We start from the raw sequence: 23,616 nt of genomic DNA, 5'->3' as shown, positions 1-23,616 counted from the left end.
GTATTTGTGGTGATAAGATGGAGCCTTCCCCGTTCAACAGAAGACAATGGACTTCGCAGTCTTTGAAAATCACTGCGAAAGAGCTTTCTCTAGTCAACAAGAATAAGTCCTCAGCCCTTGTTGAGAGGTTCTCCAAGTAAGTGCCGTGAGGCTGCTGAACGCAAGCTCTGCATGTAGGTTGACAGCTGGTACCCTGAACAATGACCGCTTCACTGACAGTTGCTTTGCATCTTAAAAATAATACAGATCTGCAGGCATTTATGTTTCTGGTTTAATATGTGCTGGACAAAAGTTTTTCTAGTTGCTGACGTTATATATTTTCAACAGTCAGAATGATAATACCTTTTTCTGCTGTCAGAAAAGAAAGTAGAATGTTTTCTGTCAAACTACAAATTGTAATTTGTTTTTAAGGGCCGGTATTGGAAGGTAGGCGGCTGTCACCATTAGGGTTTTACTTATCAGGAATGCTCTTTAACTGCTTAAGCATGAACGAGGTGGGTTTCTCTGTGAACGTGGCATTTCCTGCCTGGCACTATAGAAAGTAGCAGTAATGCATTATCAGTTAATTGGAGACCAGTGCTGTCAACTGGTGGTGGTAGAGGTTCCCCTCTAGGAAGAGCCTTCGAGCAAATTTCACAGTCGCTGTGTTCTTCACAGATGTCCCCTTCCAGGTGTCTCTCAAAACTTGTGTAGAAAAGGGGTATTACCCCTCCTTTTACTCTGAGAGCTGAATGATGGGTTACAGTCAGATCATAAAGTGATAGTTTATACACAGGGAAAGCTGGGTGGTGGTAGCCCGTACGTGTTCTCTGGAGAAGCTTTTAGTTCCTCAAGGAATTATATAGACTGCAGCTTGGATTTTCAGTGGGATTTGGGCAACCAGGTTTCCCGGGTTATTGCACTTAATAGTGTTGCAAGGTTTTGGAGTATTTGAATCTTGAGCGTGGGAGAAACTTTCTGGAGTCTATAGGGGAAGGCTAATTGCAACCTGGGCCACAGCTCTGAGTTGCTCTCTAAGTACTCCGTGCTAGGAGAAGCTGCTTGGTTTGACCGCTCTTGTTAAGGTGATTTATTCACTCCTTGGGGCTTGATTACAGAACCTGGACATTTTGCTAAATGTTGATAATCCTTTGAAAAGGGCTTACTGGAAGTAATCCAAACTGCTATTCCTTAATCGATTGGGGTCCCTCTACATAAGCAGTGTCAGGTTCCTTGGGAAAACACACTCCTACTTACTGGCTTTGCCAATGCTGACGCTGCGAGGGGCATAATTTTTATAAATTGCTGTTATCTAAATATTTGTATGTGAAAATATCTTTTTCGTTCCATGTAGTGTTTAGATTATCAGTTTTGTCAGGTCAGAGACATGCGAATTGCAATAGCAGAGACTGAAACAGCGTGCTGTGGTGGGTTAACTTACAGAGTGTGGTCTGGGGTGTGTCAGTCCTGGTTCCTTCTCCAGTGTGGTCCTTGACTTTCATCCCTGTGTCTCTTTTTGTTGCTTCTTCCAGCACTGATCTCTCTTCCTCCATAAATCTCAGCACGTCTTGTTCAAATTTTGGAACCTTTATGGTACAGAGACATAGGTTAGTATGTTTGCATTGATTAGAGGGCCAGCTACACTCCTTGAGCAGCTTTGAGTCTCTACAATAAATGCAGCTTGCAGAGCAGAAATAAGGGTGTAATTTGTCTACTCTAGTGTAATGAGAGGAGAAATCTGCATAGGAGCAGACTATTCAGAGCAGGGGAAAAAAAAAAATCAGTTCTAAAGGAAAAACAAGTAACAGAGCAGGTATCTGCACCTAAGAATTTTTTTTTTTCTTAGAAGGAACTGAGCCTGTGATATACGTTAGTTATTCGTTTGATACCAGCAATTATTTGAAGCCTGAAGCTGATGACTGTTACAACGTTAGTGTCTCGTTTACTGCCTGTATTCACGGTTGTATCAAAAGTAGAATTCCACAGAGAAGAAAGATAGAAATGTCATTTGCCCAAGCAGACGTCGGGTGACGTTTCTTTGAGAGTCGAAGCTCTCCTTGCAAACGGCCAGATTTGTCACATCGGACTAATTTGTGCGTCTCTAAAGCAAAGTGCAGTCGCCTTGTGGCTGATCAGCAGGGTCTGCGTGCCCCGAGCTGTGGGGGCACTTCTGTGCGGTGCTGTGCAGGTTGCTGGGAGTTTTCTATAGCTTCTTAAAGGACTTTGATTCATGATCCAGGGTGGCTTATCTTCAGAGGGCTGTGATTACTGTTTCCACTGCTGGGATGGTTCAGCTGCTCGTGAAGCAACTGCTGAATCGGTGCAGTTTACAACCCAGCATAGTAAAATAAACTGGCACTTATGTAGATTTTCTGCGTATGCCAAGCTGTAATTTGTTACGGTTGAGCAGCTGCTGTATAAATAGCCAAGTTATTCCTGCAAGGGGGCACAGCAGACAGCTGGGTGGTGGAAACAATACAGCTATTCCAAGGTAAACTGTCTACATCTGAGGATCGGAGTGCTTAGGTAATGAAAAATATTAATGTATGTTATTATTGTAAACGGAATGACTTAAAACGTATCTGTCACTTTGCATTGTTCTGATACTATTTGCCACTATTTTTCCAGCCTCTGGTTTTATTTGATTGGTCTGGGAAGTGCACAGAGCCCTTGGTGGGGAAAACAAATCTCAGCTGTCTTGGAGAGCATTCAGTGTTCTGGTTAAAAACGGTTTGTGTTTTGTTTAGTTTGTTTTTTTCTCTTTCCTCTGTCTCAAAGGTATCAGAAAGCGGCTGAAGAAGCCACGGCTGAGAAGAAAAGAAGTGTAAGTATTTGTTTCCTAGGCAATAAGCAACAACCTGCAATCAGAACAGATCACCTGCATGCCCTGTTTCTGTGACAGTTGATTTCTGGAATATCCGATTTGCTGCCGTGTGTCCTACAGAAAACTTGGCTTAGACATAGCGTTTGCTTTTGACTCATTCCCCCTACTCTTTCCCAGTGTGAATGAAAGGAAAGGAAATCGCATTCCTTGCCCAAAGCTATATGTTGAATCACCAATTCGCTCCTAAGCAAAAGGCAAAATGAGTTAACCACAACACAGGAATATCCACCTCTTTGTTCTTAGCTGTAGGCAGTTGTGTGGTACCTCTTCCTTTCTTAACTAAATTTAAAAGTCTGCTTAAAAGAGGCTGCCAGCCTCTCTGAAATCTTACGTGTATGTCTTTCTTTGATAGCTGTTCAAAATGCTCCTGGATGAGGGGGAGCCACCCTTTTTGGCTCTGTTACAGCCTCACATTCCCTCCTCTAAACTCCATGGCATTTACTCTTCTGGGGTCAGGGACCCTGCCTGAAATACCAGGCACTAAGACTTCAGGTCTTTGTATAAGTAGATCCTCAGTTTAATTTGTATTTTAAAAGACCGGCGCTATTTTCAGGATATGCAGGTAAGTCTGTGTTAGACCATGCTGCCTTGATCTCTTTAATGCTTCGGAAGTCATTCTTTTTCTGTTTGGGATATAGGCGCAATAAAATAAGCATTCTAAAGATGACTCTCCGGTTTTAAATTTCCTACATTGCTTGTGTGGTGAGGGAACGGGCAAGTCCCCGGCAAGAATGACTTGTGTGTGAAGTATGCCAGGACTCCATAGGCGTCAGGTCCAGAGGTGTTCCTGAGGAAACCTGCTGCGCCGTTTTCAGTCCTTCTGTTACAACATTTGCCTCATATCTTTAGTACCTTCTTTTAAATACAGTTAGCAAGCAAGCTGATCTTTTTTGAAGTGCAGGTGGATTCAAGTTAATTTTGCAAAGCAGCGTTCAAAATGTGACCAGAGGAGTAATAGGGTGAGAGACTTAAATCCTAATATAGCTGCTAATCCCGTTTAATTCCTGTAAGCCTCGCAGACCTGTTCTACTTGCAATGAGTTTGATACGTCGTGGTCTCCATAAGGGAGAGACAGCGAAAACGTGGTGGTGGCAGGTATTAGATTGGAATGAATCAAACGTGGGCCGGTCTGTGACTCTGGGGAAAGGTAACCTGTGAGCAGAACTAGTCTGAAAAGCACTTGAAACACGAGGAGTACCGCTGCTGTGTGTATCACCGTCTAACTCGCAGGGGTAAGGCAGCACTTGGGGCTGCGTGCATGCATCCTGCCAAAAGCTTCCAGTGTGTTGAGTGAAATAGAAGGGAAATTCCAGCAAATGATCTGGTATTTATAAATGGGAGCAAAAAAGACATTTGTTGTTGGTGTTCGGCTTGAGCCTTACGCTGTATGGTATAAAATAGTGAAGACAGCTCGCTTGTAACTGAAACGCTACTGTTAACTGATGTGTTTCTGCTGGAGCTCCAAAAAAAAAAAAAAGTAGTGGTTTCTGAAAGCTAATCTGTAGCTTTTTGGAAGGCCTACTAATTGTTGTCTTCTTGAACCAGCTGGAAGAGATGGCCACATTTGGCACGCCACCTCTTTCTCTTTCTCTCCTGTGGCTGCTTTCGCTCCTGCTTGCTTGTGCGAGGACGGGAGACCCTTGTGGTGTGGATTTTGGTCCCCTTGCCTCCGTGTGTGGATTTAAAGCCTTTTGTCTGTCATTTAAGTCATTAGAGCTTGATTCCCTTTTCCCTTATAAGGCTATCCTGTTTGCTCACTTCCTGCCTTAGCTCCTGACTTTTCTCCCCCCTCCTTCCTTTCCTAGCCTGGATGCTTGCTCCATGTGGCACAGTTGTAACTATTCACAGCTGTCTGAAAAAGCAGAGCGCTGAGCTCAGGACTGAGCCTCTAACTTCCTTTCGCACAGAAAGGAAGCGCTTTACTGCTTCATCAGGCATATAACTGGAATTAACTTCTCCTCCTTTGTAGAACGCAGAAAATCTGCCCCCTCATTTTAAAAGGGGGAATCTGAGTGTGCTAAAGAAGAAGTGGGAGAATTCAGCGCTGGGAGCGGAGCCTCGGAAGGAAACGCTACGAAGCAGCTGTGCCGAGCTTAGGCACAAGGTCGCCAGCCCCGGGCTGGGAGTCGGGAGCAGCCCCGCTTCTCCCCCAGCCGCGGAGCCGAGCCCGGGGGCTGGTGCGGAGTGTGCCGGCCAGGCCCCCCCGGGCACCCCCGGCCAGCTGCAGGGTCCTGGTGGTGACAGCAGGAAGGTTAAAAGCCACTCGCCAGAGTGTGGTAAAATGGAAAACTGTCTGAGGGAGCCCAGAGAAGTGGAAAAGCCCGAAGCCAGCGAAAGCACGGACTCTTCGGGGAAGATCGAGAAATACAGCGTTCCGCTGAACAAACTCAAGATGATGTTTGAAAAGGGCGAAGCGACTCAGACCAAGGTAAGGATCTGTCCCTTCAAATCTTCACAGAAACTAAACCTCTGCTGCCGCTTGGGCATCAGGAAAAGTTCCCGGAGGGAGTGGCTCCGAACCATTGACTCTGTAAATAATTGTATTCATTGTTTTAGCTGAAACATAATGTCGCTGGTGTAAATAACTTATTTGAGCTGTACAGATCTGTGCAGAGTGTGGGGAGTTGTGGCTACTGGTGATGCTCATCGGAGAGAGAAAGTGGATTTGCTTGCGAAAGGGGGTACAATTTGAGAGAAAAAATAAGTATAGAATATATTGATTTTTTTTTTTTCTAAAGCAAGTTGGGATTGTTAATATCTTGTCTGAAGACTGAGTTATGTAAACGTGATTTGTGTAAAAATATATATGTGTGTATATATATTAAAGTAACTGTTTGAAGTGAGCTCAACAATCTGGGGCGGCTGCAGTTGAGATGGAGGTACTGCCAGAGTTAAGAGGTTTTGTGGGTTTTTTTTTTTAAATATATGTTGTATCAGTATGTGAGTCACACATATGCGTATATAGAGCGATAGATAAATATGTACTGTGAAATACTCCCCAATTTTTCCTTGCTCTTCTCTCATCTTCATATCTTAACAAATGTTTCTTATCAAAAAAAAAAAAATCCTCACGGGGGAAGAATAAGCAGAGATAGCCAGACAAGCTCCTGCCTTCACTAGTTTTGACTTGCAAATGCACGGGGCTTGCATTTTTCCTACAACTGCTCATGAAATCTGATCCTGCATGTGGACTGCAGACTGTGTGTCCCCGGGGAGAATTGCTTAACTAGAAAATGAGTTGCATATGCGAGTGACTTGCAACACAGTCCCGAGGCCTTGATGCTGGTGGATTTTCCAGTTTTCTCATAGTTTCCTATACTTCTGACTTTTGTTTTCCTGCCGGTGATTTTCTTGCAGTATCGAGTAAAACAAAAAAATTTTGTACAAACGTTGTTGAAATAGGTAACAGTTAGGGGCTTCAGAGAAGCATCTCTGTATTAAATTGACTTTTGGGTCTGTATGTAGTCATTTCACCGCTTAGTTTTTTGTAGTCTTTGTCACCGTGTGAGAGCTGCCCATGCTATCAGCTCTGCTCTGAGGGTGATCTCCCGATAGCAGTTCTCTGAACTCTTGTGTAGGATTAATCAGTCAGGATTCCACAGGAAAGTACCGTTTTGCAGATGGGCTTCAAGTAACTTTATCTTAGCCTGGGGAATAAATTGTTTCGGAGCTGACTGAGTCTGGAACTGATATTTCTGTCAAGCTTAGTAATTCAAATATTGTTGAAAACCGACTGAACGCAGTAAATACCATAGAGTAGGTGTGAAACTATTCAGGTTAGATTCCAGTTAAATTCTTATTCCGAGTTCGTCCGGTTACTTCTTAATTTTAGGAGGGGAAAGGCACAAAGTGCTCTAAAGTTGAAGTGTATGGGGGGAGGGGGTGTCTTTGTACTTAGAAAGCACTATTGTAAGCTTTCTTCTGGTTCTGGGAGTCTATCTGAGGACTGGAGGATGATGTCATGCAGTCACGTACAATGAAGATAGTTTGGCGCTATGGGGACACAGATCTTTTTCACCAAGGTAGGAAGCAGCTACAGCGATGCTGGAAGTTTGGCTAACGGCAAGCTCCACAGTTGCCTCTTCCATTTGTGCTTTTCCTTGAACTCTGTCCGTTGATAAACCTCCGGTTTAAGTGCAAGCAAGGCTTCGTAGAATCATTTAGGTTGGAAAAGCCCTTTAAGCTCGTGGAGTCCATCTGTAAATTCAGCTGAGAGGTGGCAGTTTTCCTTGGTATTTACCGAAGTCTTAAGGTGTAAGTGCTGTCAGAGCTTTGCAGCCAAAACATCTGTATAAGCGGAGTAGCAACACGGCTGTAACTTCGTGGCAGTAAAGATAAAACAACTTGCCGGGTTGCTGGGCAAATCTGTGGCAACAATCCAGATGAGAGCCTGGATTTCCTGACTCAATCACCCACTCTAAACAAAGCTAGTCTCATTTTCAGGGTTATAAGCAAAACCTCCTAGTTTATGCATTTATTCATTCCGATCTTGCTCTGTCTTCTGCAATTTAGATACGAGGCAGATCTTTTTCGTGGAAAAAAATGCTCTAACCATGTTCGACGCAGGCGTGTTGGTCTAGATTAGTTGAGCACCAAGCAAAGACGGAGCATCAGGTCTTTTATCAATTGTAAAGAATTCTTCCTGTAAGCAATAGAGAAAACATACGTGGGGAAGATCAGAAGAAAAGAAGGAGCAAGCAGATCTGTGATGCTTCTTTGAAAAGTTGTCTCCAAATTGGTGTGTGTTTTTTCTTTAAGGCAAAAACTTAATGTCTCGTGGAGCTAACCTTACGTGCAGGGTCACATCCGACACGTTTAGTTTATAATGAAATAGGTGTAACTTTTATTTGGCCTTTTGCGCAAGGACTCTTTGCGCCCCGGGCGAGTCGCTGTTAACTCTGTATGTGGTACCTCTGCGCTCACCTCTTTTGTCTTCGAAGCAGACATGAGGCTTTCCAGACTTGAGGCATATTTTATCTCACTTTGCAAGCAGCAGAAGCTGTGGCATGGGGATTGTGGCCCAGCCAGGACTGCAATGGGAACTGAGTGGCAGATGCGTAAGGTTGGGAGTCGGGGATTCCTTCATGCCGAAGGTGTTCCCTTTCCTGAGCCATCCTCACCAATTACTTGTGGTTGGTCAGTCTATTGATTGCAATGGGGAAAGTCTCTCATCTCCCCTTTGTTAAACTTTTTTTTCCTATTAGTCTGTTCTTTTTCCCCACGGTGTTAAACTCTTGGTATAAAATTTACACAACGTTGCCTTTATATTTGTAGGTTTTAGAACTAAAACGTGTGCAGAAATATCTCTGAACTCTTAACTAAAGCTTTTGTATTTTGGTGTTACGGATTTTTACTCTCAAGGCCTAGGCCAGTTGTGTCGTACAACTTACATACAGCAAAGTTGTTCAGGTGACATCATAGGACCTGTCGATGTCTGAGGTGGCAAAGAGGACAGGAGGAGAGGAGCTGGCAGGACTGTAGAGGTGATTCAGTTGACAGTTGGAGTATTCATTAACTCATCTGGTTAGCTGGTCAGGAGATGGCTGCCTCTGATAATTGAACAATTCCTGCTGCCACCAACGAGGTCCAGTGCGGGGAAAGCTCTTTGCTCTGAAGTCAGAACTCATCAACCCTCGTGAAGGTCTTACAGAGTCAAGCAACAGAGTCTGTTTCTGATGAATGTCGAATCCTTCACTGCTGGTAAAAATACGGAGGTTTTTCCTTGCTTGAAAGCAAACAATGATTTTGTGCATGTGTCTAGGTAAGGTGCTGGCCCCTGATCCAGATTCTTGTTGGTGGGTACTGACTGAATGCTTGTCATAAATGTTTGACGACATGCTGAGCCTTTGCCAACTCTTATTTAGAGGTTTAGTTTGTTTAATAATTAATTTCAGCTACAATTGAGAATTCTTTGTCTTTTCAAGATGAGGGCAAGATGTTATTGAGAAAGGCTACAGTGACAATAAATGGAAATGAGATTCTGGAACAAAGGAGAATAAGAAGAGGCAGCCCGAACAAGTTTCCCATCTTGATTTCTAACTGTCTTTTTCTCCTGAAAAGTGCTGATGGCTTATTTCAGTGAGGTCAGAATCCCAGATGCTCAATCTAAATTACTTGAATTAAGACCTTTGTTTCCTAGTAGTAAAAACTTCCTTATGCACTCTGGCAGTTAAACTTTCCCTGTGTCTATACTGCAAAACTTGTGTCTTCATTTGTAGCTTGTTTCTCCTGCCATGTACAAAAGTGTGTGGTGCAATGTTATTAAAAAAAAAACAAACCCAAAACCCCAAAGCCAGGGCAGCAATAAAATAGTCAGGGGTTTCAAGTGGGCTAATAAACATGTTTTCTCTTCTGCATCCTCGAAGGATGGCGTCTTCAAGAGTATTCTGCCTATAACGATCTTCTCTGTGTGCCAGTCAAAAGCCAGACCTCTTCACTGACAAATTTGTGAGTTGTAAGAACTTTGCGGGCTCAAGGTGACGCTACAGCGGACGTAGGCTGCCCAAGAATCATCTGAGGATAGTTGGCACGGAGTGAGGAATCTGCAAGTCCTTACAAGTGTGCAGACACTCCCAAACTGAACCTATCGGCACACTCCATGGAAGGAAAAGACTTGTCATAGCTAAGCTCTTTTCCAGTAAGAAAAATTACCAAAGTCTTAAACCACAGAAATAGAAAATATTTCCCATGCTAATGGAAAAAGAGGTTTTCCAGCTGCATTTTCCTTTCCTGGTAAAGTTGCTGTTTTGTATGCCAAAGCAGCCTGATTCTTCACAGTGATTATCTTCCAGCGCAGTTCTGTTAAAATAAAACTTTGGAATTTCCTTCAGTTTGGTGACCAGCAAATAAGCAACTTGTTGGGGGTTGGGGGGGGGCGGAATGTGTGGTTGGAGCATCTTGCCAAACCTGCCTTTTTCCCTACATTAGCCTCAACCTTCATTTCCAACTGGCTCTGTGATTTAACTCTTCCTAGGGAGGGAACAAAGATCTATCACCTTCTAGTATTTTATAGGCTGACTTTGACTTTCAGCTGTGAAAACATCCCATCTCGATGAAGTCAAATTAAACTCCGCGCTTCATCAGCGTTTATCAAAGCTGCTGACGTTTTCTTTTCACAGTTTCTTCTACTGAGCATTAGATTTTTGGGGAGTTGGTCTCAACAAATGGGTATCAAATCTGGTTCAGCCAGGCAGAGCATCTGTGTACTAGTGCTACCCTGTCCAGCACTGCAGCTTTGCAGATAGCGATTATCCTGGATATCTGAGAATATTTATCTCTAGCACTCTCCTGCTTAAACTTCAGCCTCATCAGACCTAATTAGGGAATTATTTGGTACCAAATGCATCAGCTATCCAAATCAAAGCAAGTAAATTTAGATAACTTTTGTTACAATAATATTTATTATTATTTCTGTTGCTGGAAAAAAAATGCAGATTTTTGATAGCTCGCTCCTTCCATCCTTTTTCTGGTTTTTAAATCTTCATAAAATGACCTTGAACGTTAGCTTCAAAAGAAATTGTATGAAATGCAAAAATCTAGACTGGAGTTTTGTGTTTGCAGGGGGTAAATGTCTAAAAATCTGATCTTTGTGGTTCTCTGACTTTTCAACAAGGATAACTAGTCAAAGGGCATCTACTGACCTCTTCAAGACAGTGTTTTCCAGGTGACAGAGGGTCAAGTATTCTGTGATCAAACTTTATATTGGTTAAATAAGATGTCACCTGCTAGACTTGTTTGTTCCAGTAAAGCAGATTTGCTAGTGACACCTGTGCATCTTAAAGGATTATACGCAACAGTCTTTGTCCAGGCAGCTGATAGGTGGGCCTTGTCTCTAACAGGTCACTAGAGACCAGAGGAAGACAGCAGTGGGTAGGAGGATTTCTGAAAACAGCCTCTCTTCAGAGGACTTTGATGTTGGCCAAGGAGAGAAGAGTCATAATACATCAGGTCAGTTTGTGTTTTCTTTTGTCTTGTTTTTTTTTTAAGTTTTAAAAATAAAACTGTTTTATACAATACAATGGAAATTAACTTTTGCCTTTCAGAAATGGAGGAAAGTGCAGCCATCTTCCATCTGTAAAGTCCATCAGAGCATCGCATTTAATGAATTAAGTCTTGCTGTGAATTTTAAACCATTATAGCCTTAAGCACGGGAAACCAAGGCAAGGCGCAGGAGATAACTAGCAAGATAACGAACAGAACTAATTTTTTTTTTCCCCCCTGCGTCTTAATCCTAGGACAATCCTATAACTATTTTAATAGTCTAACTAATTTAGAAAGTAGTGCACAGACAGACAGGACAACATGCCTTCTTCCTCCTTGCTTTCATTCCCATCCCTCTCATCTTGCCCAGACAGGGGTGACTACAGCCAGCCTTATGACCTTATTATGTATTTCTCATATGTCCGAGGACACTTTTCTAACAAAGCATTTATCGTCTTTTGTGTTTTCAGCCTATGGCTATTATATCTCACTACTTAGTGATGCGTATTGTGTCCTTATTTGAGCAATACTGGACAGAATGGCAAGAACTACTTAGATTTGTTTATTGTCCCCAAAAGGGACCTTAATGATTCAGACAACTTTTTAGGCATTCAAGGCCACTAGCTAGGGAAAGGTCGTTTTTTTAATCATTCTTTATTGAATAATTAAGCTATTACTGAAGACCTGACTGTTATACAAGGAAGTCGGATAGCAGAGCAGTCACAGGAGCTGGCTTTTGAACCTACTTGGCTAACATCTGCTGAAGGATGGATGGCAAGTGATGGGGCATGATTCTGAGAGTCAGGAGATCTGCACCTGAGCAAAGACTTAAGCTCCCAAATGTTTCTTTCCTCTTGAGGTAAAACCAGATGTTTCAAATGATCCCGCGAGACTAAACTGAACTATTTCGTGTTTGTTCTTGAGATCCTCATCTGTAACATGTCACGTGATAAATTATTTTCATGGAGAGGGTAGAAATGGCAGGTGAGGCTTCCTTCCTCGTTTTCCTGGTTTTCCCCCAAAGCCTCTGACAACTCTTTCACTCCAGGAATGATCTGTATTTCCATTTAGCTGCCGCAGTGAACATGAAACAGCAAAACAATCATCAGTGTTAGAACTGTTTGCTCTCACTACCTCTGAGACCACTGGCTGGACACTGCATCTAGTGAATACACTATTTGTGAAACGAGCTGCATTAATTATGAGACTTGGAGCTTAAACCTTTGACTGAAGCATTTCTGTTGCTCTTCGTATGTGGAATTTCTGTGGTCTTGGGAGTGGTGAAGGGATGTGACCTGTAAATCTTCCTATAGACTGGTCTATTGGTGTTCCTGAAAGTTACCCTTTATTCATTTAGCTCTTTTTTTGCAGGGCATCTGGTAGATACTAGTCCAGCGCTCAGCCCGGATAAGGCAGAGACCAAGAAAAGCCTGGAGATGCCTCGCTTAACAGAAACTTCAATAAAGGATAGGCTGGCGAAGTATCAGGCAGCTGTGTCCAAGCAGGGCAGTTCCACAGCCCTCATTACCACGGTAAGTCTGTTCTTTGGCTTGCGTAGAAGTGAAGTTTTGTCCTGACCTGAAAGTGGAAAGATGATCTTATGGAAACCAGGCTTTTTGAAGATAATGCCATCTTCTTTTGAACATAACTTTGGGGCCGTAGGAGTAATTTCTAATGAAGAGTTCCCTCTGCGTACTGTAGGAAGAAATAAGTATTTGCATCTTCCTGGAATGATCTTGAAAGTCTTCTAAGGAATTAATTGCTGGTGCCCTGACTGAGCTCCTTCTGGGACACAGCTGACGTTCTTTTTCTTTCTGCATGTCTGTAGCGCTCTCCATGTTTGTTGTTTGTTTGGTTTGTTTTTTTAAAAAAACCAAACTCGATTGTGTATTGTACAATAGCTATAAGCTAGGGGAAACTGAGGCACAGTAAGATGGAACGACTCTCAGTGTCACACAGTGCACAGAACCTGGATCTGTTGGCCTGCAGCTTTGGGATCTACAATCAGTTTTCATCCCTTTTGCTTTCCACCTCCCTTCAAGTCTTCTCACCCATTATCTGCATCCAATTAGACTCTTGCAGTGAATGAATCTGTGCCAATTTTGCAGATATTTGATCAGGAAATGAGCAATTAATGAATCAGGGTAAAGTATTACAGCTGAAGAGATTGCAAGAATCTAAGCTTTTGTTAAAAAGTGCCTAAGTACATTTGCTGGAACTGTCTGATATTTTTGCTTAATGATGGGAACTTTTATTGCTTAAATATGACTTTTATTAACCAGAGTAATAAATTTTAAGAAGATCAGGCTTTTTAAGTTAGGAAACTTGCACTGGGAAGAAAAGCCAAAAATGATAGTTCTAAGCTTTTTATCTTTGTAGAGAGGCAAAAGTCTCTACCCAGCTGAAATGATTTCTGAATTTCATAGGCAGCGTGGGTCTAATTGTCCAACCCTTGGGAGGAAAGTCCTGTAAACTTCACTGCATGAACGGAAAGTAATTGCAGCCAACGCAACAAATCTGATTAACTGCTAATTGCTGATTTCTGCATCCTGGTTCTCGCCTGGATTCGGTTTGCTAGATTGCCTTTTCCAGTTTGTGGCTCAGAGTTTGTAGCTGATCCACTAAATTACTGCCCTAATGGCAAGAGATTTACCGTGGATGTCTCCCGAGACTCTCGTTTGCAAATCCCCGGGGCTGTCAGTTTGAGTGTCAGTCCGGCCTGATGCTCTTAGCATGTCCCATTTGGCAACATCTCTTTGATTTTGGCCTGGCACCTTGACAAGGGCAGCCCAGAAGATGGAGCAAACAACGGTTTCTGTGGCCAATGTTTGCAGTACTTCTGTGTTCCAATAGCAGCCGTAACTCTTGGATATTCTCCTTCCCTGCTGACAAAGCAACTGGGGCTCTTTTGATATGGTAGTGTGGTATTTGTACTTCCCTTCTCTTAAAATGTGTCACATCTGTGCTACAAAGGAAAGCCATAATCTCGCCTGGGAACAACTATTTTGAGGGCATTGTGGTGTAATTAGGTCTGGATTAAAACTGATAGACACTTTTACAGTTGGTTAGAGTAAGGCTGGGAAAGAATCACTTCTGTGCATTGTAAGTGATAGGGGAAGGGGCGGGAGAGGTGACAGGCAGCATGTTTACGGATCTATACCTTAAAATTCTAACACTCCATCACCTACCTACTAGAGGTGGTTGCTTTTGTGCAGACGTTTACAAAATCCAGTAAGATGCTGGTGAGGACATCTGGCTGTATCTCTTTCATGTTCCGGAGAAGATGTCTTGTGAAAGGCATGAGTCTTTCTCGGGGCAATGAAAGAAACACGAGGTTTCACTGGATTTTTTTTTTTTTTTTTTAAGATTGAAAGATTCTTTTGTGAGAATCTTAAGTCAGTTTGTCAAGCACAAAATTCTCAGTAAATAACAGAACTAGGTTTTTGACTAGTACTGGAGCAAGGGTAGGATTTGTTTTTAAGTTGCATTGTGTTTTTCAGTTGCACAGTGCTTTAGGTAGGTCTTGTCTTGAAATATTTGTAATCTCAAATGAAATGTTAACATTTCTGGGAAAGGAGGATGTGGCTTTAGCCTGGGAAATGAGAGTTGATTTTTAAACAAGAATCTGAAAGTAGAGAAGAGGGGTTGTTCAGAAAAATACTGGCATTATCTCCACAGGGTATAGTAAAATTCCAGAGCTGCCTCTTTTTTTTTCTTCATGAGAATGTATCACTTACCAAGTTTGTATAGATTTTTGTGCCCATTCCTTTAATTATCACTGTATATACTAGGAAAAGAGCTTTAAAAAGATTTAAAGAAAAACAGAAAGTAAGTACTTTCCTAGGGGAAAAGAACCTGTCAACTTTCAAGTGCTTTATTCTATAGAATGAGAGTCAAGCCAGTGAAAGTGAAGTCAAGAATTACAAATCTGAGCAGAAGGAGAATTTGCCACCAAGTCTTGAGGACTCCATTTCCTATCAGGATGGGGAGAAGGTAAGATGCTCATGCTGGTGAAGATTGAGGACTTCACTTTAAGTGGAATTAGTTGTAGAAGCACAGATGATCTACTTGTTCCACATGCCATCTAGAAACTGAATACGAGCAGCTGATACAGATTAATTACATGCTGCAGAATTCCTGATTATTTTTTTTTTTTACTATTTTTTTAGGCTGTATCTGAACTATAAGCTAGTCTCTGTGAAAGACTTTTAAGCAGTTGTAGAGAATATTTAGAGACAGATATTTTAAGTTGTCTTGGAGTGTTCCCCTGTCTTCTCAGTAATGATATGCCTGTAGTGTGACAGAATCCTTCAACATCATTCTTACCTATTTTCTGATGGCTTCAGTAGCTGGCTAGGGCTGAAACCTCTGATGGTGTTGTGGGGGGTCTTCTGTTCTTTTTACTCTGTCATTAATTTTTGATGACTATGATGAAGCCACCTAAATTTTTTTTTTTTTGTGTCACACTCCCTAACTGTAAAAAGATGATTCACAGCTAGGTTTGTTTTGTTTGTGGGTTTTCTTTTTTTAAATCAAAAAAAGAAACCACACCAGGAAAAAAAAAAAAGAGAAAAGATTTTCATGACACAAATAAAAGGAATTTGTCACTGTTTCTTCTGCATTTAGTGGCTAAATTTTGATTAAGGTAACTGAGAATGCTAGTTTGGGTTTGTTCCTGGTTTTGAGCTTCAGCTGTAAATTGAGACTAAATTACTCTGTGAATTAGAGATAATAAAGCACGTTCAAGCATTTGTATACTAAACTGGGGACAGCAGAGGGGATAAAAGTAGCTGAATAATAATTGGGGTACTGTGTATCCCAGCCATTCTGAACACGTGGCAGCCTAATGCCAGGAGGGCTTTTAGAGCTTTCCAGCCTGCCTTGGGCAAGGGGCCAAATTGCTGCTTTCAGCTGTTCCTCACTGACAGCTGAGCAGCTTCACGTTCAACTGGTCGAGGCTGCTTTTTGCTAAAAGGTGAGTTAATTAAAAGAACACTTGTTCAATCAGAATACTTCCCTGTTGTTGAATGGAAGATTGAAATCAAATTTCTTGTGTTCAGCTGTAATCGTGGAGTTCCTTGTTGAGGTGTCCAGGTGCAATAAAGATAGAGAATAGAACACTGTTTGAGAGCCAGGGTTGTCCTTTTGAAATGACATGATGAGCTTTGGAAATAAGCCTAATTAAAACTAGTACTAGTCTGTGAAATATTTAGGGGCCAGGCATGTGTGAGTTCAACAGCCACAGAACCTGCTGATGCACTTCCCACTGTACGAGTGTTATAGTTAGTTTTTCAATAGACCAGAGTATGTTAACATATGTAACTACCTCAAATGTCATTATTTTGCAAACTTCAGTGGACCTTTCAATCATTAAAATGAATTAGTGATGATTTGCAGTTAATCCTGTTACAATACTTTAGCTTCTCCATGTAGCTGCTTACAGCTATTTGATTTAATAGCAATAGTGCCAAGCTGAATGAAGAAATAAACATCAAGAGCTTTCTCTGTAACATGTTTAGTATCTGACACTGGTGTATATCCAACTCTTCTAAAAAGTGTTGGGTGTTGTTTGTTTTTTTTTTTTTAAATATTAATCTGTTTCTGAAGGAGGATGGACAGGATAGGTCCAGGCATGTTTGTCCCAAACTGGGAACAGCAGATTTCTAGTTCTTCAAAAGCTTTTTTAAAATTCAGTTGGGTGGTGGTGGAGGGTTGTTTTTTTTTTTTGGGTTTTGTGCTTTTTTCCTTCCTCCAAAAGCACTGTCTTTGCAGGATGTTTAAAACTCATAGATTTGTCAGATGTCGGAGGAAGCCTTGAGATTTCCAGTAAATGTGTACTACTTGGTGTTAAGGGATTTCTAGGTTAGAGAATCTGGGAGGTACATTGATGAAATCCACAAGGATTTCTGAAGACAAAGGTAGATAAAGGTGTGCGAGCCACAGGCGTTTGGGGAAAGAATGTGGTATTTGTGTGTATGAACACAATGGCAGATGAGCTGAAGATTGCAAGAGCTGTACAGTTATGAGGATGTCTCTACCTTGTAGCAAGGGCTAATGTTCTTGGCAGTCAGCTGGACTCTGCCTTCTGCCTTACCAAACAAAAAGTAGCTTCGTGCACACCTCAGAGCGGCCAGTCTCTTCCTGTTCAAGTTCTTCGAGTGTCACACTTGCCTGTTGTGTTACTCAGGCTGTGCTTATTCAGACTTCAGGAGGGCAAAGGTGCTCATTGTCTAATACTCTCTTGCAGGTTTCTGTAGGTGAGAACAGCTTGTCCTTCCACTCCGGTCTTCTAGAGGATGGCAGCGGTAAGCGCTTGTTCTCCTGCCTCAGCAAGAGTAAAGCACGTGGCTGAGGGAAGGCACTAACGGCCCGCTAGTGTGTAGGATGCTGAACTTCAGTCCTGTCAAATGATGAATTTGACCCGATCAAAACTTGTACTAAAAAAAAATCTGTCCTGTGCCTAACTCAGACTTTATAAGAATTTCTGTAACTTGTTTGCCCCAATTGAACACGGTTAAGTGTAGCTTCCTTGCCGTTTGGACTTAAGCTAATAGCTCTGGCAACTACGACATTAGTAAATAGGCTGAAGTATTTATTAATGCAGGACAATTACCAAATGGCTTTGGTGTTGTCCAGGGATAGACAAGTTCCTGTTCAGTAAAGCGTGTAAGCACAGTCTCCTGTTGCTTTACACCTCCATTTAAGCCCCCACATGAGCAGCACTTTGCAGAAATGAACAGTTCCTGGAACTTAGCTGTTGGATCCCTCTATATTAGTTTCCTTTACATCCCACCTTACCTTTCCTGGTAAATCAGAAAAGTAGCATGATCATGTTTAAATGTCTGGATATAAAGGTTTAATAGCAATTGCTCAAGAAAAATGTGTTAGCCCTTAGCTGGTAGGATTGCTGTTGGGTCTTATGAGCTTTCCATGGTTTTAAAGTTACTGTAATTCCCTTTTCTTCTTCCTCTGCTCCCTCAGCTGGACAAAACTTGGAGAGCGAGACAGAAGTTCAGAAAACCATCAGCACAAAGCAGCAAAACTTTGGTTCTAAACCATCTGGCCAGACAGATGCATCTCTGCCAAAAGCAGTGAAGGTAAAGCAGCTATTTAGTCTCAAACACTGGTGATGGTTAAAACCATCCAACTTCTTTAATACTGAAGACCTCGATGCCACTGATGGGGTCACGAAGGGTCTGGCAGTAACCATAGCAATATCTGATCTGTCTTCATGAGGGAACTTGAATTCAGAATGGAAAAGCATCTCAAAACTGTCAGTTTTCCTTCAAAGACTACATCTGAGTTGCTTTCTGGGAGTTGTCCTGCTGCTGTTACTACAGCGTGCCCCCGCGGCAGGGGCAGTTTCTCTTCAGTGTGGGTAAAGGGGGTTGAGCAGGGGATTGTACCAGGGCTTGTCTGTGCCTCCTGTAGAGTCAGTGTGCTCCTAGAGACTGGTGCTGACCTCCTGATGCTCCTCTTCAGAGCCTTCAGGAGGCTGGGACTTGCCTTTCCACCCTCCTCTTCCAGCTGTTCCCAAGGTAACTGCAGTTGGTAGCAACTTTATAGTAAGGGCACTGTGGTGACTGACTCCACAAAGACTGGCTTTGGTATTCTGAGTAACAGGTCCTTAACGTTACCTTTTCTTTAGCGAGAGCAATAAAGCAGATGGAGAACTTCTTGGGTAGGAATGTATTTGCTAATCTTCTTAGACACGCAAACAGCAGTGCTGAATATTTTGATCACACTGTACTTTCTTGTCACGTGTGCTGTCTGGAGTTAGGATGCCGGTTCCTTGGGCTGCCACAGACTTCCTGGCTCTCTCCTGAGGAAACAACTGTGCTTTTGTTGTTTTCCCCATCTTTGAGAGGAACAGCACTGACCTCACAAAGACCAGGGAGATGTGGCTTCCCAGTGTTCTGGAGTATAAATGCCAGTATATGGAATGAGAGCTGCCTATAACATTTGTGTAATCTCAGTCCTTACAGCATGCAAGATACACACAACCTGTGTGTTTTGGTCCTCTGTGCTATCTCTTTATGTTGTTAGAGCCATTTTAGGCCTCTACCCTGTTGCTGAGATAGAAACCCAGATACTGTTTATTCATGTAAGGTTCCTATTTGTCTCTTCCAGCTTCTGTTTCCTGTTCTTGGCTCCTAACCTCTACTCCTGCCTTCTGCTTCCCTCCTAACGTGAGCTCCAACTCTCAGCTTTCTCTCCAGTTTTCCTATATTTATTGGGCCTCACCTCCCTCCTGTAGCTCCTATTTGTAGTGTGCCTGGAAAGGAATTTCTTTCTCTTCACGCCCCAAAACGCCTCTCCATCAGACATAGGGCTCATTGTTATACAAGTAAGTTCCTCTTCTTAGGTAGGGATACGTATTGCAGAAGCACACGCCAGCCCTGTCATGTCATCTTGCAAAACTAAGCTTGCTCCCTGTGGCAAACACGGAGGATTAGATTTTTGTTTGCGCTGGTAAATTCTCATTCTGAGATCTCATTTATTGATTCAAAATTCAGAATTTATACATAGTTTTTGCAGCACGTAGAAAATGTGGATGTTTTGGTTTTTTTTGAAAGGAACTCTGAAATTTTGTTGATCAAGCTGTCATCGTAATTAGAACTTGAATCTACTATAACCTCAAGCAATGCCTTAAAAAAATGGAAATACCTATTAAACTGGAATTAAATTGGCAGCAAACTTTATGGTTGTGACAAACCGACCTCAGCTGGCTCTGTCTTCAGCAATCTGTCCCTCACATATTGTAACTTTCATTGCTTAACCATTGTTTCTAGTCTGTTATAAATAAATTGCTGTAATTATGTCTTCCTGTGACCTTCCTGTTTTTTCTTTAGCCATCATATTTTTCCTTGAAGTTTTTTAGTAAGTTTGTAGCAGGTAATTCTTTGTCAAAGATAAGCCACAATATCAATGTGTCTATGCAGACCCGTGGTCCGGAGCTTTGGCACTCTTTTACCCTGCTGCTAAATAGTTGTAATCAACATGCAGCCTGAGACTGCCAATTTTTCAACTGTTAGTTATTTAATTTTTCCTTTAAAGTGTCTTCCCTATTGGCCAGCCTTAATAGCTTCCAAGAAGTGAATGGCATCAAGTGACCTTTTTTTTTTTTTTTCATGGACAATGTGCTTGCTTCCTTGATGCTGTTAGAAAACAGAATCTGAAATCGTTGCCATACAGCCCAGCAGTGACACTTGACTCCTTGGTGTTTAAGTGTACCCTTGCACTAATCTCTCAGGAAATTCTCTTAGCGAGCACATAAACAATTTTAGCTGCTTAACCTCAAAGCCCTGCTCGCTTTAAGTCTTGAACAAGTTTGAGGGCTGCATGTCCTGAAACCCGAGTATAGTTTCTTCACGATCGAACTGGAATTGCTTACAAATGAAGTCAGAAGTGTTTCCTGCTGCCTGCATCTGCGCTGAGACTATTTCCTCCTCTTTTAGAGAGGAGAGCAGTTAGCAAAAGAGGATCATTTCAAACCATTGAGCAGCCTGTTCCAGTCTTTTGCCCTCCCATTACCTTTTATTTTAAAGTTATTTCAGCTCTTTCTCTGCACTCTCTCTTTTATTTTGGTTAAGTGTCATACTGACTATAATCTACATGAATATTTCTTCATCGTTTGCCTATCAAGAAAAAATGAGGTTACGGGAATAGATTGGACAGCTTTTGGGGAACTGGCTCAGTCAAAGTTATAGCTGAGTTCTAGTATTTTCATTGTTCCTTCTCAGCCATTGCTCAACTGGTGATGCTTCAGCTGTGGAATTCACTGGGGCAAAATCCTGGCTCGCTGTCAAGCCACAGCAATCCTGGGGGCCTGCCATAGCCTCTTCCTCACTCATTGCCCACCAGAACCCACCCGACCATAATTAGCATTGAGTTGCAGAAAGTGAATTGCTGCAGTTTTTTCTGAGAACTCTGGAAGCTGTGCATGAAGCCAAGACAAGTCCCCTAGCAGTTGATTCATTTTCCAGTTAACAAGCTTTCTCTTCTTCCCGTAGAAATTTCAGTTGCCAATGAAGGAAACCTGCGTTGGGTGTCAGAAGACTGTGTACCCGATGGAAAGGCTCTTTGCCAACCAGCAGGTGTTTCACATCAGCTGTTTCCGCTGTTCCTATTGCAACAGCAAACTCAGGTAAACACACCGCTGCTTTTGGCTGCCGTCTGGGCAGTGTAGCTTTCCTCTCCAGCTCACTAAGATGCTGTTTGGGCTTAGCTGAGCTGAAGGCAACCACAATCCAGCGCACTAGAGAGGAGCGTAGGAGTGATAATACAGTCCTAGTTCTGCCAGTGGCTTTTGCACTTGATGCAGTCTATTTTCAAACTCTTAATGTAATTTTATGTGGGGAGAAAATATATAATGTTCAACTTTTCAAACGTCAGGGGTTCTTTACAAAGAGGGCTGCAGAACCTCATGAAAGCTGTAAGCTTGTCTCTTCCAAAATTGAATCTCTTCAGTAACATAACTAAAATATTCAGCCTGGGTGGCTGACTCACAGAACGCTAACATTTGACTTGGTATTTTCCTGCACAGTCTTGGGACATATGCATCTCTGCGTGGGAATATTTACTGCAAGCCCCACTTCAACCAGCTCTTCAAATCTAAGGGCAATTATGATGAAGGCTTTGGACACAAACAGCATAAGGAATTATGGGCAGGCAAAACTGAATGTGAAGAATCCCTGGAGAAAACTGTCCATGGTGTAAATGCAACCGAAAGTCCACCAAGCCCAGGAGTAGAGGATGCCCCGATTGCTAAAGTAGGAGTTCTGGCAGCAAGTATGGAAGCGAAAGCTTCAGCTTTGCCTGAAAGAGAAGAGAGACCGGCAGAAACAAAGAAGCTCAGGATTGCCTGGCCGCCTCCATCTGACCAAAGTATTCAAGGAAGTGCCTTAGATGAGGGCATCAAAGTATTCAAACCCAAATGGCCCCCGGAAGAAGAGATTTCCAAGCCAGACGTGCCGGAGGATGTGGATCTGGATCTCAAAAAGTTAAGAAGATCTTCCTCACTGAAGGAAAGAAGTCGTCCCTTTACAGTTGCCGCCTCATTTAGAACAGTATCTGTTAAAGGCCATAAAACAGAGAATTCCTCTTCTCCTTCGAAGGCAGAGAGAGACATGTTGAAAAGAAGTGAGGAACTGGAGAGAGAGGTCGTGGTAGACAAAAAGCAAAAGGAAAAGAAGGTTGAGAACAGGAACATCCAGAGTGCTGAAGAGAAAAACGTAGAGGACGAACGGGAATTGTCTGGTATCAAAACAGCAGAGCACAACTTTGTAGAAAATGGCCAGGTGAATGCAGAGACAGATGAGGAAGAACACGCTATGGAAGAGCAGGACATTCCAAATGAAGAATTCCTTGAACCCAAATCTCCTAAACATTCCAGCTTAGCCAATGTCATGACTGCTAAGGAATCATCTCTTAACCAGAATCGCAAATCCCAAGATGTTGGTTTCTGGGAGGGTGAAGATATGGAAGATCTGTCTGTGGAAGAACAGATCAAAAGGAATCGTTACTATGAAGATGATGATGAAGAATAAATTGGCCTTTTACTCGAAAACTTGCTGCAAGGTGCTGGGCCTTTTTAAATGGGTGTTTTTAGCTTTAACAAACAGCTGTCCTCCATGAAAGCGATGCTATACTGCACACTGACATTAAGGGAATCCTGTGTACAAATTATCTCAACTAGAAAAAGACTCTGGAAGCCAGTAAAGAGTCTGTCTAGGCGCATGGGAACAAGTATCTGGCTGTGGGATGGTGACAACAGGTAATCTCTGCCCGCAGCCCGAGAACAGAGCTGTTTTGTACTCCTACTGTCTTATCCTTTTTGAGCTTCAGTATGTATTTCACTAACAATTTACAGAATTTCACTGTACTCACACCGGTGGTGTGAAACAGGCTTTCTGTAATACACTACTTTTACCACTACAAATGCTACTGCAGTGCTTAGGGACCAATTTCAAAGGGACTTTCTGGCCTGCTCTAAAAATGGTAACTTAATGCACTTTAATACATGTGAAAGGCACAGCTGGTTTGGTTTTTTTTTTTTAAGTAATAAAAACATTTGTTTGTGCTTAGTATCCAACAGCTAAAGCATTTTAAACTAAGTGCAATGTGATTATCTCTCTCAAAACTGCCCATCATCAGTTAAAGGCTCCCTACTCTATTTTTCTCTGTGCAACTGGAACGGTGTGCCCATTGCTGGAACATATGTATTTTAGTGCTTATCCAGAAGCTGTGCTGACTGACAGATCTCTTTGAGGATACGTCAACACGTTTGCAGCAGCCTGCAGGGCATTACTTTTGCATCTCATATGCATTTGAAGTTGGTTTTTTTTTGTTTGTTTTTATCGTTTTTACTTGGAGTTCATCATCATTCACTTTAAACTGCAGATAATATTTTTAAGGCCTTTTGACAACTTTGCAACCCTACTTGTATCAAGCTGCCATAAATCTTTTTGTTATGGCTGTGAAATTATGCTGCACTGCAAAAAACCTCTGGAATAAAACCACCTGAACAGTGAAACTTTCTGATTGCTAGCATTGAAGCTTAGTACATTTTTTTTAAACTTGACTTCATTTATTTTGCAAATAATGAAACCTTGAACGGTGGAAGGAGGATGCCCTTTTATATTAGCTTTTATTTGTACTGTATTCTCATGAGAATTAGCTTTTAACTATACTTGAGGTGTAAAATATTCTGCTTTCTTAACGGTCCTGCTAACAACAAAACCTTCAATAAAGTTCGGTCATTTACATTAAAA

The 23,616-nt window shown here is 42.1% G+C and overlaps 1 protein-coding gene across 3 annotated transcripts; it reads left to right on the top strand.

Annotated features, from left to right (window-relative positions):
- On the top strand, window positions 1-23,616 carry LIMA1 (LIM domain and actin binding 1). Of its 3 annotated transcripts, XM_026867666.1 has the most exons (10): window positions 1-136; window positions 2,758-2,803; window positions 4,833-5,291; window positions 10,702-10,810; window positions 12,215-12,375; window positions 14,729-14,836; window positions 17,091-17,148; window positions 17,825-17,940; window positions 20,857-20,990; window positions 21,390-23,616. In XM_026867666.1, exons 1-10 carry the CDS (start codon window positions 18-20, stop codon window positions 22,390-22,392), a joined length of 2,313 nt encoding a protein of 770 aa, XP_026723467.1. In that variant the 5' UTR covers window positions 1-17; the 3' UTR covers window positions 22,393-23,616. The 3 variants fall into 3 exon arrangements, with proteins under 3 accessions (XP_026723467.1, XP_026723470.1, XP_026723469.1); XM_026867669.1 differs by lacking the exon at window positions 14,729-14,836; XM_026867668.1 differs by lacking the exons at window positions 1-136; window positions 2,758-2,803 and adding an exon at window positions 3,879-3,958.

Source organism: Athene cunicularia, unplaced genomic scaffold, assembly GCF_003259725.1.
Source record: "Athene cunicularia isolate RWA unplaced genomic scaffold, athCun1 chrLGE22_part2, whole genome shotgun sequence".
Lineage (NCBI taxonomy): Eukaryota > Metazoa > Chordata > Aves > Strigiformes > Strigidae > Athene > Athene cunicularia.
The sequence above is the reverse complement of the archived record's forward strand: the minus strand, read 5'-3'. Positions and strand labels throughout refer to the sequence as shown.

Excerpts from the sequence above, each read along its gene's own strand:
- LIMA1 (XM_026867666.1), top strand. The coding sequence starts at position 18 with ATGGAGCCTTCCCCGTTCAACAGAAGACAATGGACTTCGCAGTCTTTG. Across the intron at positions 10,811-12,214 it reads GAAGAGTCATAATACATCAG|GGCATCTGGTAGATACTAGT; the intron begins GTCAGTTTGTGT and ends CTTTTTTTGCAG. Across the intron at positions 17,149-17,824 it reads TCTTCTAGAGGATGGCAGCG|CTGGACAAAACTTGGAGAGC; the intron begins GTAAGCGCTTGT and ends CTGCTCCCTCAG.